Source organism: Botryllus schlosseri, chromosome 13, assembly GCF_051294905.1.
Source record: "Botryllus schlosseri isolate E-star chromosome 13, Bs_hap1, whole genome shotgun sequence".
NCBI lineage: Eukaryota > Metazoa > Chordata > Ascidiacea > Stolidobranchia > Styelidae > Botryllus > Botryllus schlosseri.
Window position 1 is genome coordinate 5424407 of NC_137248.1, and position 18837 is coordinate 5443243.

The window sequence follows — 18837 nt, forward strand, 5'->3', positions numbered from 1 at the left end:
GGCATATTTTTGAAATTCCTCCTGGACGCTAGTTTAAACAGTGAAATTCCGGACATGTCCGGGAAATTCCGTTCGTATGGCAACCCTATAGTAGCTCAACATCGATACGGTCCGCAATGATACACAGAAGACTCTCACGGTGATCACTGATCACAGACTGGTTCAGTGATGCTGGTGCTTGAAATGGAGCTTCAAGATAGATAGCGCCAACTCTGCCGCCATTTTGTCCACGAGGTGTCGCAAGTTACCTACCCTAGAGATTTTGTGTGGAAACGATCCCATACCCTTCCTAAAAGAATATATGCCTACTTATCTACGCATAATATTTCATTCGAGACAATCATATAAACCGCACCTACAATATGTGGTCAAAAATGCATGCCCCGGATGAATATTCTTCGTTGTTTGAGTGGAACTGCATGGGGGCCTCCAAAGAATGCATGCTAATAGTAATACCATAGTGTCCTATATGGTATTGACACATGCAAATCTCGCGGCTCAGTGAAATTGGTCTACGTCTCACTTTCCGTTTGACTCAAGGCAATTTGACAGTAATTTTTGACCGGCTTGCCCAGCATTAAATTTGATTAAACGGGTATCAATCGAAAGCTGTCGCTGTACTGATTATGAAAATATAATTTTTTTTCCGCTCATGGCCTTGGAACCCCCACAATCAGCCTCAAATTTTTCATTGTTGTGGAGATTGGTATTGTGACGCAACAAAGCTGTCTGGCTAAACGAGAGCGTAGCTCAGGAGCAAAATAGCGGCTGTGCGGCGAGAGTGACAATGCTCAGCTCGCGTCGCGGCAATGGGCAATATGAGCTTGTGTTCCGAAGTGCAATCGCGTCGCAGAGAAACATCTCGCTGTTGATAATAGTGGATTATAATGGATTGACTCCGGACCGCGTCCCAGTTTAGTTCGACTATAGAATGTAAACATGGAATGGCAACGACCGATTTTGCAGCTTCGTTCCGCTTCTCTGAGGCTGTAATTGAGAATTGTGTTGCGTAAGCGACTGTGAGATTTCTGGCCAAAAGTTATCTTCCAGAGCGCAGAATTGACTGAATCTGGTCTTGATCGAAAGCTACACTTGTGATAATGAAATTGTTAATAGTAAATTGAATTGAATTGAACAATTTTTCATCATCCTCATAGATTCAGTAAATTCTGCACTCTGGAAGATAACTTTTGGATTGCCAGAAATCCTACAGTCGCTGTCGCAAAATAATTGTGGAATACGGCCTCAACGAAGCGGAACGAAGCTGTAAAATCGGTCGTTGCCGTTCCGTGTTTACATTCTATACTGATACGCTCGATAAATCGATTTTGGCATCGAGGCTTATTTCGCATCGCCTCTTATCTTTCCACAATCTCGCCATCTTCTGGTGTATTGATTTGTTAAAAATTTAATATATATGATGATGAGGATGATGAAAAAGTGTTCAATTCAATTCAATTTATTATTAACAATTTCATCATCACAAGTGTCGGAGGTTTGTGCATTGCATTCGTAGCATACGCTGTGTGAGCGGATGAAAATAACAACCGTTGCTCATGAATATGAATACGTCGCCAGTCGACAGATGGTTATGAATTCTAGTTATGGGTGGATATTGGATAATAACGCGTGCCATGCAGTGCGCGAGTGCACGTGGTCCGATCGTTGTTTACATAAAGAGTGATGGATGTGATCATAGTGTCCTATATGGTGTCGACACGGGCAAATCTCACGCCTCAGTGAAATTGTATCACGTCACAATTTCCATTTGGCTACAGGCAATTTGACGGTCATTTTTGACCGGCTTGCCGAGCATTAAATTTGGTAAAACGGGTATCAATCGAAAGCTGACTCTGCACTCTGCACCAGACCACGACTGACCTATCGATCTCGATTCCCATGACATGCCGCCCTATTTCTTGTCGCTTCCTTTTTCTATACACTCTTCTTTACTTTCATTCAGTGTGCAATGTGCATGCCTCCTCTTTACATCGCCTAGGCCAGGGGTGGGCAATTATTCTTCTCCGCGGGCCAAATGAGAAGCAGAAATATGTTGGCGGGCCAAGTCAGAAAATTTAGAATATCCGTCGTATTGATTTTATTTCCAAATTGGGAGCAGTGAATTACACGAATTGGTGCTCAGTGGATGTGTTGATATTGGGGAATGAAAAAATATTTAATTGCCGTCATATTTTGAAACAATGTTAAAGATGATACATTTTAAAGTCTCTTTAAACCCCTATCCGCGATTTTCTATCAATACAATAAAATGTATTTGGAATGGTCGAAACAACCCGCAGTCATCCCCCCAACGCTGGTCTTTGGCCCCCCATAGAGTTCTAAACCAACCCCCTTATCGAGATGCACGATGCACGAGATGTCTTGTATACACTAATTGGTAATGTTTATGCCCTAATTGCGCGAAGCGCAAAATTTTTTCATGATTCATGATTCAATCTGTCAGTAATATTGGTAATTGCATACATATTGCTATATTTTTAAACCTGTCTCAGCCCACGTGGTGACCTACTCAGTGACCTCCCGTCTGCTATGTGAAAAAATATTAAAATCGCCAAAGCGTACCAAACACTAACGACGCACCCGATTCACGATTGGTATTTCTTCACTGGCAAATATTGCCTATGGTCAATCGGACTTCGTGATTTTCGGTCAACACAAGGGCAGTCCTTTTCGGCCAAGGTTTTCTCCCTGCCGAGCTTTTTTCCCCTTTAGCTAGTTAATGTGATCAGCAGCTGCAATTGCAGTGCCTTCTCGGAATCCCGTGTTGGCCTTAAGTTCATTTATATTCATGCGTCGTGGCGCGGTGATGGCTAACGCCGAAATGCACAATTCTAAAAACCACTGATCTCTAAATCGCGCAAAGCCCGAGAAAAATTTGATTGAAGTTGCATAAATTTTCAAAAAAATACCCTAAATTTATATTCATTCACGAAATAATTTTGGGCGTCTGTCGTGCTCGCCACCCAACTTGGGGGTTTGGGGTGCGGGAGTGACGGTCCGGAGGATAATATATAGCTTATTGTCTTGGTAGCTGGTTTCTGCGAGGTGGGCACTGTGCAGCTTGCTGAAATGACCTCGTTGATTAGCCAAGGTTGCAGGTATTAACCATCTACGAATTTCAACTTCCGGCTTTCTTTTTTTGACATCCTTTATGGGTGGTGATATATTCATAGAAATGATGAGCACTGATTAACTTGTTTAACGAATTATGGATTTGGAAACACAAGGTTTGGTGACTTCGTGTGACTGTAATTCTAACGGCATAATTTGCTTCATTGACTTTACTTTGAATCTGGATTAGGCATGTGATGTACGTATAGGCTGCGTAATCAGGGTATGTTAATAAACAGGCTTGATAATAAACGAATTTCCGGTTCAGTCTATACTTCCTACGGTTTTAGTCCACGCAGCAGCATTAAAAAGTAGGTTTTATATTTTAAATTTCAAGCAACCTTTGGCGGGCCGCACAGAATTGCTCTGCGGGCCGCATTTGGCCCGCGGGCCGCACTTTGCCCAGGCCTGGCCTAGGCCAAGGTGGGTGTCCGATTCCATGGACAACTCCTAGTCGTTTCGACATCTTCCTTTCTTTTCATTGTATCGCATTTTTTGTGGTGTATTGAACTGATAAAATTGCTAATAAACCAATGATGATGTTGATAATTACGAAAATATAAATTTTATTCCGCTCGTGGCCCTGGAACTCCCACAATCAGCCTCGAATTTTTCATTGTTATGGAGATTGGCATTGGGACGCAACAATGTTGTCTCGTGAAACGAGAGAGTAGCTCAAGAGAAAAAGAGCCAGACAGCATTGTTCAGCATTGTTGCGTCCCAATGCCAATTTCCATAACAATGAAAAATGTGTGTATATTGGAGTTTTGCACTTCCAATAAGTAGGGCTGGGCAAAATCGAGTACTTGAGTGATTCGATTCTGAATCACGTAATATGCTTCGAGTCGAGTCGAGTAATCGAGTATCACTCATTATGACGTCATACCAGAATGTAATATGTTAAAGTTCAAATATGTATCCTTTACGTGACCACAAAGAATATAATGGCTGTTATCCATCATATTAAAGATACTTTGGTATCTTTTCGACCATACCGATTCCATTGCACTTGGCGACATTGTTGTGAGTTGATCATGACTTTGGCCAATCAAGGTTTCAAGGCTTCAACAGTGAAAATTAGTTTCGAAACTATAATTCTCGTTGATGAATTAACTTTCAGCGGCGAGGACCATATAATTTCAGTACTCGAAAAAATCGTCTTTTACTACTCGACTCGAATCATTAAAATTATTAATCGATTCAGATTCGAGTACTCGAATCATCGTGCCCAGCCCTACCAATAAGCTCTTCAAAGGGAGACCGTGTATTCAAGCGTGACGTCTAGAGGTGCGCAAATGCGTATCTACTTTATCTTTAGTTAGGCACCTTTTGTGCTGCTCAAGGTGTTGCATGCAAGTTTGGCGCGACTTTTAAATCTGTAGTCTATTCATATTTGGTCAAGCAAGGTATATAATGCCTATTCCAATATGAAACATTTGGCCTAGGTTTGCAGAAGGTTGAGGAAGATTTATCATTATTATTCGTCTTCTATATCCGGGATAGCAAGGCCATGGTCCCATCCCATGGAGGATTAGTACACGACTTACCAAGCCTTTACAATGCTATTTCTGCACCTTCCCTGTCCAGCGAAATATGCACATCAAGTACTCAAGGTATGGATATGCATATCATGAGCTGGTGTACAATATATATTATGCTGTATGCATACTATGCCCTAAAATCATCCCTGATTGGAATCTCCGTCCTTTTTTTGAAATAAATCCTGCGTGATAGAAGCTTTTTTCGCGTGACAGAGTCAACTTTGCGGCGTGACAAGCAAGGTTACTGACTTCAAATGACTGTGTTAAGCCAGTGACAAGAGATCAGATGCTAATGATGCTAATGCAAGTACTTTGCCAACAGACAGTAATCAACAGATTCTGGCTTGAGAACTAGGTCAAAACATTATATACCACATACTAACTGGAATATAGCATTTGGGGTGGCTGAGAACATTGACTTTTTTCAATTTTTTTTTTTTTTCAATGAAATCAACGACCCGTGACGGCGTGACCGCGTGCAACTGGCGACCAAGTCGGCGTGATCCTGCGTGCCTTGGACACCGATTCCATACTGGAAATCATCAAGAACAAAAATATATAACATCCTAGTTTACTTTATACGATTACACTTATTGTTTTTTACTAGCTAACCTACTTTTAGTATCTAATATATATATTACTGAACTGGGAAAAAATAAAAGTTGGTGCGTCCACCTGACCACCAGGAACACGACAATGCCGAAGAACTCCGGTGCCCATTGGTTTATGGATGAGGTTAGTATAGGCTACCAGTTACCTTTATTTGAAACTACATCTATAGTTGGTAAGCGGCAGGGAATTATTGTTATGATGATGAATATTTTCAGGAGGTAAAGTGGCGGAACATAGCTGCACTTGTATGGGCTGGATTTGCTGCCGTGCCATTGACTGCAATATTTTTGTTTGGAATCACTGCTGATTTGTCGAGACATGTGTTCATATTTTCAGGTATGAGTTTATATAAATTTCTAGTTTGAAGGATGCTTCATGGTCTTTCTTATCCACAACAACATGACCATCACAAATCAGGGCTTCCTGTAAAAAGGGGTTGAGAATCTATGGCTCGCGAGCCATATATGGCACTGTTGCTGATGAAGTATGGCTCTTTGATAAATTTATAAATTGGCACTTAAGTCACATCTTGTCGATATTGCCGTAATTTTGCTGGAATCATTATTCTTGTTGTGGCGTTTATGAGGTCAAACAGTGACGTATTCTTTGGGGTTTAGGGCCTCAAAAGCCTTTTCGAAATCCTGAAAATTTATGCTAAATATTTGTTGCTCTGACAATTTCTTATCAGTCCAGTATAATTGTTTCTTGCACAATAGGGCAAATGCCGGATACTGTGCCTGTTGTCTGTTGTTTACTGATCTCTACAATTGTTGGTTTTGTGTTAAAATGTAGGCTATATTTTGATTGCCTCAAACCAGGGGCGGCCAACCCGTGGCCCGCGAGGTAATTTTCAAAGTTGATTATATTATCAAAAATGGATTGCCCTGATTGTGAACTTGCAAGGCCAATCAAAAATTTAATTAGTCCGGCCACAACACTGGAGATGTTGATGACTAAAATATCAGTTCCGACGTATTGGCAGGGCGATGGGTCGGGTCAGTCACATTTTTGATGAATCTTCGTACATTATAATAAAGTAGAGTTTGCGGTAGAGATATCTAAAGTAAAAATTTCCTTTACGCTTCGCGCAATATGTTGTCACACAATTTCTTACTCATAATATTGTCACACCCTCCTGAAAATCAAAGAATAACGCCTAATGTACGGTACCAAATAAGTCTAACTTTATTCGCAATTATGAGAGAAAGTGTCATAGAACATGCGACCTTGCGTTTGCCCTCGCGGAAAGACCGTCGACGATGAAACCTAGGCACAAAATGACTGACACATGTCGGCTGAAGGTTTCGATATCGAATGTCCAGGTGCCGAATAATCCTGTCCTTGCAAACTGAGCCCAACGATATACAGCAACAGCAGACCCGCAATATACTCAAGCAACAATATTATTGACCTACAAACTTTGAAAAATTTTCGTGCCTTGAGCGGCTAGTGGGCCGCGATATGGTTCGTCAATTGCATATGGCCCTTTGGCCGAAAAGGTGCGCCACCCTTGCCTTAAACTTTGAAAAATATCATATGACTCGTCTAATGGAAATGAAGATTCCCTGCACCTGTAGCTAAGCTAAATTGTCCCATGCTCAACTGTCGTCTTTGGTTGGGTCCCATGCTCAAACGTGTAGTAACGTGTAGGATTATACATTACTCTCTAACCTAAAATAGCTATGCATAACAATTTCTGCTCACTTTCAACCTGTACAAGCAAAGTTATTGCAGTTGAAACTTGTGGGTATGCAAAACAGCATTGACGGTGAGAAATCCCAGCTAATTATTGATGAAAAACTCAAATAACTTCACTTCTACGGGTTAGAATTACGTCAAAATTTTTTGCATCGTCTTCGTAGACATCTCAACAATTTCAAGGGGTTGACAGTAATATTTGAAAAAAACATATAACTTTAAGGTGACTTAATTCGCGAGTAGTGTGTTATTCTGTAATTTCATTTTATTATTTTTCTCTTTCAGACTTTCTTGGGGAGTTGTTTTCACTCAAATTCTTGATGGTGTGTTCTGTTTGTGCTACGTTATCCAGTGGGCTAATTTTCTTGTACACCCAGCATCTCGAAGGTATGTCATGAATGATTATTACGGATTGAGTTGTCGATTGTGTAATGCGAGGCCGTATGTCGTACAGTGTCAGCGGACGCTCCTTTGAACCGGTTGCAATTGGTGAGATTGCTGCTGTTGCCTGCAAACATCACATTCCTGGCGGCAAGCACTGTCTTCTTCATGATTGTTTCGGGCCTAGTTGTCTCGTTACGATACCATGATAATTTTAACAGTGATGGTATGAAAATGGGGGAAACTGAAAAGTAAGTTCTTTTTCTAAATGTACTGGACATTTTTATTTTTTTTCAAATTCTACTATCCTATGAAATTGTTAGATTGCCTGAAAAAAACCATGTACAACAAATTCGGGTCAATTCCAACGCTAGAAGCGAAGTTATTAAAGAACAAAATTTTGGATTTAAAATATACAGTATGTATGTTGGTAAATTCTTTATTTATTATAGCTATAACCACCGTAGATACTATACCCACCGATATTTCTCTTTACTGATCAGTGATCACATCTGGCAATGTTGTCATGAGCACGATCTCGAGCTAGCTGCCGTGTATGGTATTGCATCTATTTGTGGACTTTGGGGTAGAACTTACCTCAAAATCACTAACACTCCAGTTAGTATGAAGCTGATATACATTGTCCATGCCAGCTTACTCACTATAGTTTAAAGTTCATTTTATCTAACTTTCGATGTTTATTTGTTATTATAATTTGACTATAATTGTTGCAGATGGCTAATGGCTGAACACGTCTCAACCATGTCCATTTTGTTTGGTTGCTGTTTGGGCCTCTTTTCTAGCTCCAGTAAATTGCTGTCTCGGAAAATTCCTCTTCAGTTTTTAAAAGTTCAGGTATTGCATATATTGGTTTACTTTGATGCCTACAGCAAAAGTATTTTGGCATAGTGGATGGCATTATTAGTGTGTGCGCAACATAATGACTGATTTTTGCATTCAAAATGCTCTAGTGCAGTGGTTCTCCACTTTTTTTCAGACACGCCCCCTTTTTGATAGTGAAAAATTCCGCGCCCCCCTTATCGTCATATCACAAAATCCAACTGGGAATGTTGATGAGAGAATAAAAATATATGAAATTGGGTCTGTGTAGAGAGAAACGCGCGTGCATTGGATTTGATGTTTCACGCCCCCCAGGTTGAGAACCCCTGCTCTAGTGGATGATTGATCGTGATCATATTGCTGGAGAAGTTTGAGAAGAATAACTGAATCGAATGTACTTACTACTATTCAGTGTAACAAAACTAATCTGGTTCATAATCAAAGTTGAGATCAGTGCATGTGGATCCATCTTGCAAGAATGTGTTGTAGGCTATTTTTCCATTTGCCTATTACTACTGTCTCTTTTTTTTCACAGGAGACCAAATTTCTCTTCCTCAAATGCAAACTGCCATGTCTGCTGTCGGACTGTGCATCAAAGAGCGCTCGTTATTTGTACTATTTTATGATGGTGTATTTTGCCACCAAATTAGCGGTAATCCTAATGGTTAGCTCGGGCCATTCGGCAATCTTTAGGTAAGTCTCCCTCGTTCTGGAACTTCTTTCCTCACTGAAGCAAAATAAATTATTTTCCAGTATCATTTCAACTTTTCGCGTCTGCTGGTTGTTTGACATGTTGTGGAGCTTATGGTTGACCGCAACTTGCTCTCTGGTGCTGTACGATCTATCGTGGCAGATATTCAATACATTTCAAACTCAGGTACATGAATTTGATGTCCAAAGTGTGAATGGTGTTATTATGCTTTTCTTGGACGTTCTGTTGCAGAGATTCTCATTTCCATTTACTCTTTCACTATTTTCCGATGAAGACGATAAAGTTTTGATAAAGAACCTGACTGAATCCACGCCAGCATTAACTCGGGTTGGTATGGAGTATTATTGCACATTTGTAATGCGTATTGGTTACATCAAGTTTCAAGTGTATCCTTGAATTTGACTAGCTTATTGACCTATTTCATTTTTTTTTTCATATCTGTAGTTCATGATTAGTTTGAAATTATGGCAAGTCTTTCCTGTCATGTAGAACTTGCACACAAAAGCGAAGTCCTCACATTCAGAAATTTTAAACAATCAAGATAGAGTTCTAGTGATATCTTCTTGAGACACAAAGTTTTGCTTCAAACTGAAATTTACCTGGCATTTCAAATCATAAAATATTTATTATCTCAAATCAAAGTGGCTTGAAGGATGTTGTACGATTGAAGCGCAAATGTCCACTGCTGTCAATGGGGATGGTCTATTCAAGATATTTTTCGAAATAAGCAATTGCAATACTGTGTACTGTGGAGTAGTGTTATTATCCGGTCGATTTTTTACTAGTGGTCCTCCCTGATTCTGAGATATTGGTAAACGAGGTCGTGGCGTTACGTTTTCTGCTTTTGAATTTCTTTGATCTATTGCCGTCTTTGACTCGCTTTTGTGTCGTCGCCGATTGTGCATTAGATGCGGTCAGAACGAGATATTCTGTGGATTTGTCTTTGACGTTTTCGCCAACTACTTCGGCGAGCACTTCGATCTGGGGCGTTTGCTCTTCTGCCACTTTAATCTCGGTTTCGATCTGTCTTGTCGGGGATATCGTGCAAATTTTGTGCATGATGTGTTCGTTGCTTCCCGACGACACCATCGAATTTATTCCGCTCCTTCTTTTCTCTTCGGGAATAGCCGAGAATCGCTTGAATTCCTCGGCTGTCATTCTTCTGGGTCGCCGGTTCTGCTGGTAGGTTTCTGTTATGGGCGGAGGCGAGAGGTAGATGCTGTCGAGACTTGACCGTCTCTTGTACCCAAGCAGTATCGGTTCTGTATTGTCCACTTGCTCTTCTCTTAACCCGGCGACATCGCTTGTCGCGTGAACGCAATGTCCGCCTTTGCATGCTTTGCATATGTCCCTTGATGGTATAAGGCGGCGTTGGCTTTGATATTGATACTTACGATCATCGATAGTTTACCATGAATGTATTTACCTTTCAAAATCGTAAGCTTTATGAGTTTTTCGATCCATCGAACTTATTCCCGACACGCTGCCGCTCCTTTTCAAGAATATGTGACTCTCTTTCTGATCCATGCGTGGCAAACTTATGCTGCACCTGGATCGGAAGTGTTTCCCACTTTTGCGATGTACGGTTGAGTCGGACGTGCCCGATATTGCCCTGAAGATTTGAACAACCCCCATCAGGCTTATGTTGTCTTCGATTTATAGCAGGGGTTCTTGAACTTTGGTCTGACTGGGAACCCCACTCCCAAACTAGTTTTACAGGGTCTGTGGAAGGGCAATGTTGATATAAATCCCGATTATCATTTGGGAATGTAGCCATCAGTAGGACTGTCACTAGTTGACTACCTTGTTTCTACTCACATAGCCAATATTCAGTTGAACGTGATGAGATGACCTTTTTAGTCACTGGCATCAGAAATTTAAGGGTACTCGGAACGACCCACAAAACTTGAAGGGGTCTCCGCAATCAAAAAAGTTTGAGAACCCCTGATCTATAGGTATATTGAAGGCAACTTTAACCAAACTTGGCTACTGGAAAAAAGACCCTACATGGTCTGGTCACTGTTATCCCATAACTGTGTACATTCAGTTTGCGGTAGTTATGCATTAGCCTCACGATTACAAAAAACTCCTGCCTGTTAATACGATGTGCACATCCACTTATAGAGGTGGATGCTGATCCCGAGCTTTGCTTCCGATTCATCGACGCTGTGTATACGGAATACTGACTGCCCATTCTTGTTACATTTCTGCAATTCAATGCAGTAATAGGAACCTTGTTTTTGAAATTGCATCAACCACGCACATTGGAGTTCCAGTAGCATTTTGGTCGCTGCCGCCCATTTGACTGCTGCTAACACTCTTTCTGCGACCGCGCCGCCTACTCCCAGACGTAGAGCGACCAAACGTGTTTGACATTGAGATGCTCATTCTGTGCTGGTCCCAACGGCTGCTTGCCACTCGTGATACAATTCCTCGTGACTGAAAAACACAGTTGGTATCAAGCTGTATGATGCTTCAGCACAAATTCTTACTTCTCTGTTGACAACGCAGTAGAGGATGAATATGAAAAATCCTTGTAAGCCGTTCAAGATGATGTGAAGGTATTGAAAGACTAAGTTCAGGACCGGCGATGGTGTATTGACGAGAAATCCTATCAGCCATGGCACACCCAGAATGGGAAACAGTACAAAGATGCTCTTGGCTGTTGTCCTGAAAAGTTGTAATTTTGAGTCAAACTAATTGGGTCAGTGGGATTGAACATACCAGAAATATTTGCTGTCGTTGCTGTAATTTGCTGGCTTCATGGCACCCGTTTTTCTATTTAATCTCCATATGAAAACTACAGTGTGTGCAAGAATAAAAACATTGAACAGGAAGATCACTAAAAGAGGTCCTGCCGCGGACCAGATCATATAATTATCATGAGTCAGCCAACAGTAAGCGATATGCAGGTTGTTTGAGTGCTGTGAAAATGAAAAGAATGATGTAATTTGTCCTGAATGGATTGAGCAGCACACTTAACTATTACAGGAGAAATGATGACATCATTAATGCATTCTTCGACGTCTTCCACTGTTTTACTGATGTATCCGTCGGTTGTCAGACCTATCGCTGTATTTAAGGTTCAGCACAAGCTCGTATCATTACAAAGTCGAAATGGCAGACTCACTTGCCGACACTACGACGACCACTGCTGGAATGCCCCACCCTGTCCAATATTTGTGGATGCCGAGAGCGGTGTTTTTCATACTTCGAACTATCACGTTCAAATATAACAGTGCTCCTTCGATAAGCATCCACATGCCGCTTGATATCGTGAAATAATGGCTTGATGAAAAAATAAAATTGTCGTAATATTTAATCAAAAGAAATTCTTTGAATGAAAAGCTTATGCTTCAAAGTCACCGTTCCCAAAAACGGAATAGTTCCGCATGCGCTTTGTTTTGTTTCAAGCTAGTCTGTTGGAAATTTTCCAATCAAATTCTCAGAGAAAGATTCAACGGATGGCACTCATAGCTAGTCGCACATAATAATAGCCCATTCCCCCAGACTTGTAAAAACTTGCAACTAAATCCAGAACTTGCAACTAAATCCAGAACTAACTAATAGGTTTTCAAAAGACGCAACCAGAACTTGAACTAATCAGTTGTCAAAAGAACTAGAACTAATCATGTTTGAAGATCCACCACTAGCTAACTAAAACACACAACTAATTGGATTCAATTCAAAAGCAACTTATCAACTTTTCACATGAACATCATTACAAGGTTAAAATGGGAGGGGTTCTGACCCCCAAAACCCATCCCCATACACTCGTCTTAGCTAGCAATGGATACAAGAGCGTCACACAACAGAATGGTCTGTAACAGGGGCTCTCATTCCCCAACCTTTTTGTCTTCATTCCCCATTTCACATTAAGTCCGAGTATTCATTCCCCACTACCCAAGACTCCTATATACCCTTTAAAAATGCCCCTCCATAACATTTGGCCAGACGTTTAGCAGGGACTTGCTATTGGAAAACCACACCAGTACGCAAGAAAATCGCCTATAACTGCAACATAAAACATTGTGAACCGATACCGGTAACCCTCAAAATTTAGCGAAGCGGTATTTTACGTCATACAGGTCGTGCTGTAGCAGTTAAATGGTAACGGTAATCGCGCATGTGTCTCCGTAAATATGTAGACTATCCGGTGTTTAACAAATGCCTCTATTCCCCACCAGAAACCATCGAATTCCCCAGGGTTGGGTCTATAATGATATATAAATCATGCCTATTCTAACCTCAGTATTGCAATCACTGTGCATGCAATATTGTTCTGTGTTGCGAGTTCACTGAAGAGCCTCGTTAAGTGCAAGAATCCGAGCGACACTACAAAATTTGTGTGGACCGCAGTTCTTTCTTCCGCACGCATTCCCGATATTGAAGTGCCTTTTGACCTCCTCCTTTGCACAAGTGTCAAGACGAAAAAGGTTACTATCAGGCAGAACAGGGATAAACCTTCCATGCAGTATTCCAATATCTGTAAAACATCGCAAAGAAATCACAATTCGTACTATTGGTAACTATATATTACTGACACTTATATATTGATTATGTTGCGATTGTATCGGGAAGTCCAACGGGGCTATCACAAATAGCATAGAAAACTTGGTTGTGTGATTGCAGAAGCAGGTAATCGAGGTATTGCTGTGGGACTTCACTTTGCATCCGTCAGTGAACCATTCATGAGCGCTTCTGTCTTCTTTCAAAAATGTGCACGATAAACTGCAAAATAAATCGAATCAGTATAATCTTTGAATTAGATAGAATCCTATAATACTAATTCTCAACATGCATAGTCACCACAGGTTGTAAAGAAGTACTCATATGGCTTTAGCCTACTTGTACTACATACCTAACAGGTTGTTTCCAAACTATTTCCACTTGAGTAGACATTAGTTATCGGGATGTTTGCATAATTTTTATTAGTCAAATTTTCCTATAAAGTGCTCGGAATAGCCCCTGTATCACGACAATTGAATATGTTTTAAAAAACCTGCACCTATTTCCACTACAATAACTCATTATGTGTCAGCAACAAAGATACATCTTGCGAATTCGAAATTAGCCAGCTCCGATCAATTGCTAAAAGCATGCGACCCTGGAGTAAATCTATTTTTTGGAATGATTACTTGAGCTCATTGCAGACTCCCATAATCTACTTCACTTGAAATTGGTTAGGCAGGTCTTGAAATCATTCTTTCCACTTGTATTGAGAAGAAACAAATGGTGCACAAACGCTGAAAACTTTGGCCTCCTTCCTTAGTCACTAGTGTGTTCAGGTGTGCCACCGTCGATATTTTTTTCACTATAGTCGATATATTTCCATGAACCAATGTCATCTGTAATTAGCAAGCCATGACATTTGAAAGAGCTTGAGACACCTCCAATTAGGAATGATATTTCCTAATTCTACTTATTAAGTATGAGGATATCCTGGCGATTTAAATATCTGAGGTGAGGGATTTACCTAGGTGTTCAAATGCATCCCAAACTAAACATAAACATACATACTTTCCTTTTACTTGGTCATCAAACTGTGTGGTGTTGAGCCCATTTGCGGTATAAATCACAGGCACAGACAACACGTTCCAGTCCTCATCGTACGCCTTCACTGATATTACAGGAGATTCTTCCATGTATAGTTCATCTCTGTTAACTTCGCACTTCCTGAAGGAATGTCACTTTGTCATATCGTATGCTTTCGGATGAATCTCATTAGTTGATGCTAACGTTTGTTCTTTCATAAATACTTTGATCAGCTGCGGATATTCTGTTATTACAGCGGCAGTGATATTTGCGATAGTCCCGTTCTTTGTGGTTCCCCAACTCTGCTGAATCTGCACGGATGTTCCTGTATTGAAATCCCATCGATCAAGTAATGTTTCCGGGGACACCTTGTAATTGGAACAGAGTTGTTGTAAATTCACTTCGCATGGAAAACATTTAGACTCACTCGAACTTGCGTTTTGATATAATCTTTGAACTCAAATGTCCAATCTACTTCTGAGATAATCGTGAAGTTCTTGATGTACTCTTCATACTGTTATTTTTGTGATTTATTCAGTTTATTCAACACTTGATAATATAACGAGATTTGCCTTGTTGATCAGCTTGACGACTTCGACTTGAGTACGGTTTTCCGAATCTAACAAGCCTTCTTTCATCTCGTCTGATAAATGTATTGCACCATCCGGGTATACTTGTTTAGGCGTTGTTCTCTGTCGCGGTTGTGTATCTGCAATAGTGTTGAATGCTTTGGTGACTACAATCTCAATAGAATAAACTAATTGAGTAATAATGTAGCATTCACCTGTTGTGGGTATGTTACTGTAACATGTGTTCAATCTATCAGGGCTTGCGTCATAGCAACACCCTCTTCTCTTACATATGTATTGAGAAATGTTTCCCTGCCCGCATTCCCGTTCGAGACTGCATTCCTCTCTGTCTGTTATTGAAACGTATTGAACATTCAATATTATCGTTTTTTGCTAGATCGCTTTCACTGTCAGCAAATTTACTCGGTAATATTTTCATTGAAATTGTTGACACCATCTCTGAAGTTGAACGTCGAACCACTGCTATTTTACAAGTAATCCTCAATAGACCAGGCTATCATCCATAATATCACACTCTTAGATATACTGGTTGAATATGTTATGGATTTTCACCCTCTCGTATGTGTCAATCACAGTCCTACTTAGGGACTATTTCTCATCTCACATCAATATGAAAGGCCAACGATTGTAGCATAAGGGATGGTTTTTGTCTGCGGATTGGGTGGGATCCACCGTATAATGATATGGTTCATTTCCTAAATTTATAGCATAAATTTCATTCACAATTGATACAGACACAGATTTAGCTACACCTTGATAAAAAGTGATTTACTTACTTTCTTCCGAATGTATGGATGTTATAACACAGACTGCTACATAAATTGAGAAACTCTTTATCATTTCACACCTACAGCGCTCACCTAAAATCTCATGCTAGCCACCGGAAGCCCAGAACAGAAAGACTGTTTTGTTTTGCACTTCCTATGTACAGATCGAATGGAGATTTCATGTGTTAGTTGATCAATATCCAAATTCGACTGCTTCGGTCCGTTTGAGAGGAAATTCTGTCACGTTTCTCGTTGTCATGATAAGATTGTTGTGAATCAATCTTAAATCGTTTGGAAATAATTGAAGTTGCTATTAATATGGACGTATTGTAACTAGTTAAGTTGAAACAAACTATTCTTGGCCTGTGGAGGTGGATTTGACACCTTGTTAAATAGGTAGTTGGAATAACGGTCAGTTGCATTTTCTATAGCTGTAGATTACTTCGTCCATACGTTTTTGACATGTAGCCTTCTTTGCGTTGAATTAATGACAATGTGACTTGTCGATCCATGTTTGGGTATCGATAGTGTCTGGAACAGGTAAGGCATATTTCGTATTGAGTTACATTTTCTTTTGAAATCGATCAGCGGGGGGGGGGGATGCTCAAGTTAGAAGCAATATAATAATAATTTCTGTGTTTTCGTTAACAGTACCATGCCTTCCATGAACTTAGTTTGATCGTGAAGCAAAGTGCTACCAAGCGGCAACTCATATTTTCTCTAAGTCGCGGAATTGAGAACGGCCAACCTGTAGTTTGTAACACAATCGTAAGAAGCTGTCTGGATTGTATTCACAAGCTGACCTCGGATATTTCCAATTTTCATTTGTCGCTTTTACGTGAGTTCTGAAATATGATATGATTTTCCCTTTCCATTTTTTATGACCGCACTCATCTTTCCCAGTGTTTTAAAAAATTTCATGCTTCATTTTCACTGGCGGTGTAGCTTATCTTGAAATTCTTGTTTCGAAGTAGCCATACAGTCGACACAGACCAATTGAAAAATATTGAAATGCCAATCAATTAGAAAACCGTATACCAAACTCACTGGATGAATTCAGCCCAAATTGTTTGCATGTTCTAGTGTTTCTTTTTCATTTGTTACATAATTGCAATTGCAGAATATGTATGTCATTGGCTCTTTTTTAAATGGATAGGCTATTATGAGTTTTCCTACAAAAATTGATTGCAGAGATATCTTGTACGCTTTTTGTGTCTATGCAGTATACGAACGAGCTGTCGATAAATATTTTGTCATGCTAATGGGTTTTCTTCGTTTTAGAATCTTCGAAAAATCAAGAGACGTTTTCGAATGAAGAAACCACACGCTCCATTCCGGAAAATAGCAACGCGACACATATCTCTTCACCACGTTTATGGGCGCAATTTCACGTAAGGCTCATTCTTGAAATAACAATGCTTGCAATGCGTACTGTGTACCTATGTGAGCTTTGCAGAGGACATTTTCATAGGAGATGGTTGCGGTAAATAGTAGGCTACAATTTGGAGTGTTCTGGTAAATTTCTACTCCATTGTGTATAGAAGTAGCAATTTTCGCTAATTCGTATGCTCGGAATATCATTCATGCAGTTTCCGGCCAGATCTTGCAGATTTTTGTTCATCAATCCCAAATGACGGTTTTCAAAATAGTGCGACTAATGCAAGAATAAATAATTCCACCATGATTGTGCATTTTCGTAATATTTATTCTTTTGCCCCATCCATATGTTCTGACAATTTCACTCAAGCAGCCATGGAAATCTAACCAAACACTACAAAAATTTTAGCAGAACTAATCTTATAGTATAATCACTTGAGTACTCCAAGCAAACCTACTTGAATACTGCTAAGAAGTAGTACAGTGCTAACGTTTTGAATTCCCTATGCATAAATTCTGAGACTATTTTACAATTTATTTCCAGGATACCAAGTTGCATCACAGGGACGTGTCAACTTCAGCAGATGCAAAACCGTGCGTTGTGAAGGTAATGCAAGCCTCAGTATTATCTCAAATGCTTATGCATATCTTGATAAACACGTTTCGTGTGCAGAAAAGAAGTCGTTCAAGCATTTTCAGCATTTTTGCGGCGTCCAATAGCAATCCGTCTCCGCGAGAGGTTTGTACGATGCTTTTGTTGTTTGTTTTCCGAATTATGGTGTCAAAAATATCTTTGTCTGTGATTTTCATTTTCTAGGCTCCTACGCAAACATTGCAAAACGTATACCGTGACCATATGATTGTCAAGTGGGCACTGCAGGCTTGCTCTGTCCTATGTCTGAAATCTATCAATGAGGATGAGTACGGCGTGGTCCAGAGGCATCTCAAAGATGTCCTAGTCGAAATTATTGAACTGAAACAGGCAAGTATACCATGCAGTACAATATAAGAATTCAACTTTGCATTTGAAACGACCCATGTTTTGTTAATTTCTTACAGGTCTTGGAGATGGCGGAGAAATATACCCAACCGTCTGGCTCGTTGTCAAAGCTCCATCAGAGTCTGTACCTGGAAGTCAAGTCGTCATTGTACAGAATTGCTGTTGCGTATGGAACTGATTTGCTCACCCTTGGACTCGCTGCTGAGCAGAAACAATTATTGCATTGTCTGGTTAGGTGTGAAGAATGAATAGAGTTGAAGTATCCTTTTGCTTTTCGCAGCCTGCCATTTGATATAAATGCTTCGTTTTGACTGTGGAGTGTTGAAATGTCTCTCGATAAATTAGGATCTGTAGTTTGTATGGAGTTGGGAGACCAGCGGGGTCTAGATCGCTCATTGGCGGACTGTGGCTAACCTGGTTTATTTTTGCGACTCTCGATAGCTATATCTGACTGTTAAGAAAGGAAATATCAAAAGCCTGGCGTGAATGAATGCATATTCGGAACTTGATGGTTTTGACGGATGGTCCTCTCACTCTCGCCTCCATAGCAGTGGTCACGGGGCAAAAGCAGCCCTGTCCTTCAAATATTTTCAGCCGAGACATGGTGGCATTTTTTCACATTGTTACAGTGGGCACTGTGCAGTCCACACAA

The 18837-nt window shown here is 40.3% G+C and overlaps 2 protein-coding genes across 2 annotated transcripts; one reads left to right on the plus strand and one right to left on the minus strand.

Annotated features, from left to right (window-relative positions):
- Positions 1-5247: 5247 nt before the first annotated feature.
- On the plus strand, positions 5248-18496 carry LOC145453850 (nucleoporin NDC1-like). The gene is made up of 14 exons (XM_080331828.1): positions 5248-5408; positions 5501-5621; positions 7269-7370; positions 7438-7615; positions 8099-8219; positions 8740-8897; positions 8958-9081; positions 9148-9243; positions 16460-16646; positions 17090-17199; positions 17730-17792; positions 17859-17924; positions 18003-18167; positions 18245-18496. The coding sequence occupies exons 1-14, from the start codon at positions 5370-5372 to the stop codon at positions 18431-18433; spliced, it is 1719 nt and encodes a 572-aa protein (XP_080187954.1). The 5' UTR covers positions 5248-5369; the 3' UTR covers positions 18434-18496.
- LOC145453849 (uncharacterized) lies at positions 9522-16248 on the minus strand. Its single transcript, XM_080331827.1, has 15 exons — positions 15818-16248; positions 15024-15370; positions 14879-14965; positions 14656-14819; positions 14437-14592; positions 13461-13647; positions 13164-13402; positions 12047-12204; positions 11900-11988; positions 11641-11840; positions 11409-11586; positions 11180-11355; positions 11010-11123; positions 10343-10528; positions 9522-10267 (listed from the first exon to the last, which is right to left on the minus strand). The coding sequence occupies exons 1-15, from the start codon at positions 15879-15881 to the stop codon at positions 9679-9681; spliced, it is 2934 nt and encodes a 977-aa protein (XP_080187953.1). The 5' UTR covers positions 15882-16248; the 3' UTR covers positions 9522-9678.
- Positions 18497-18837: the final 341 nt, after the last annotated feature.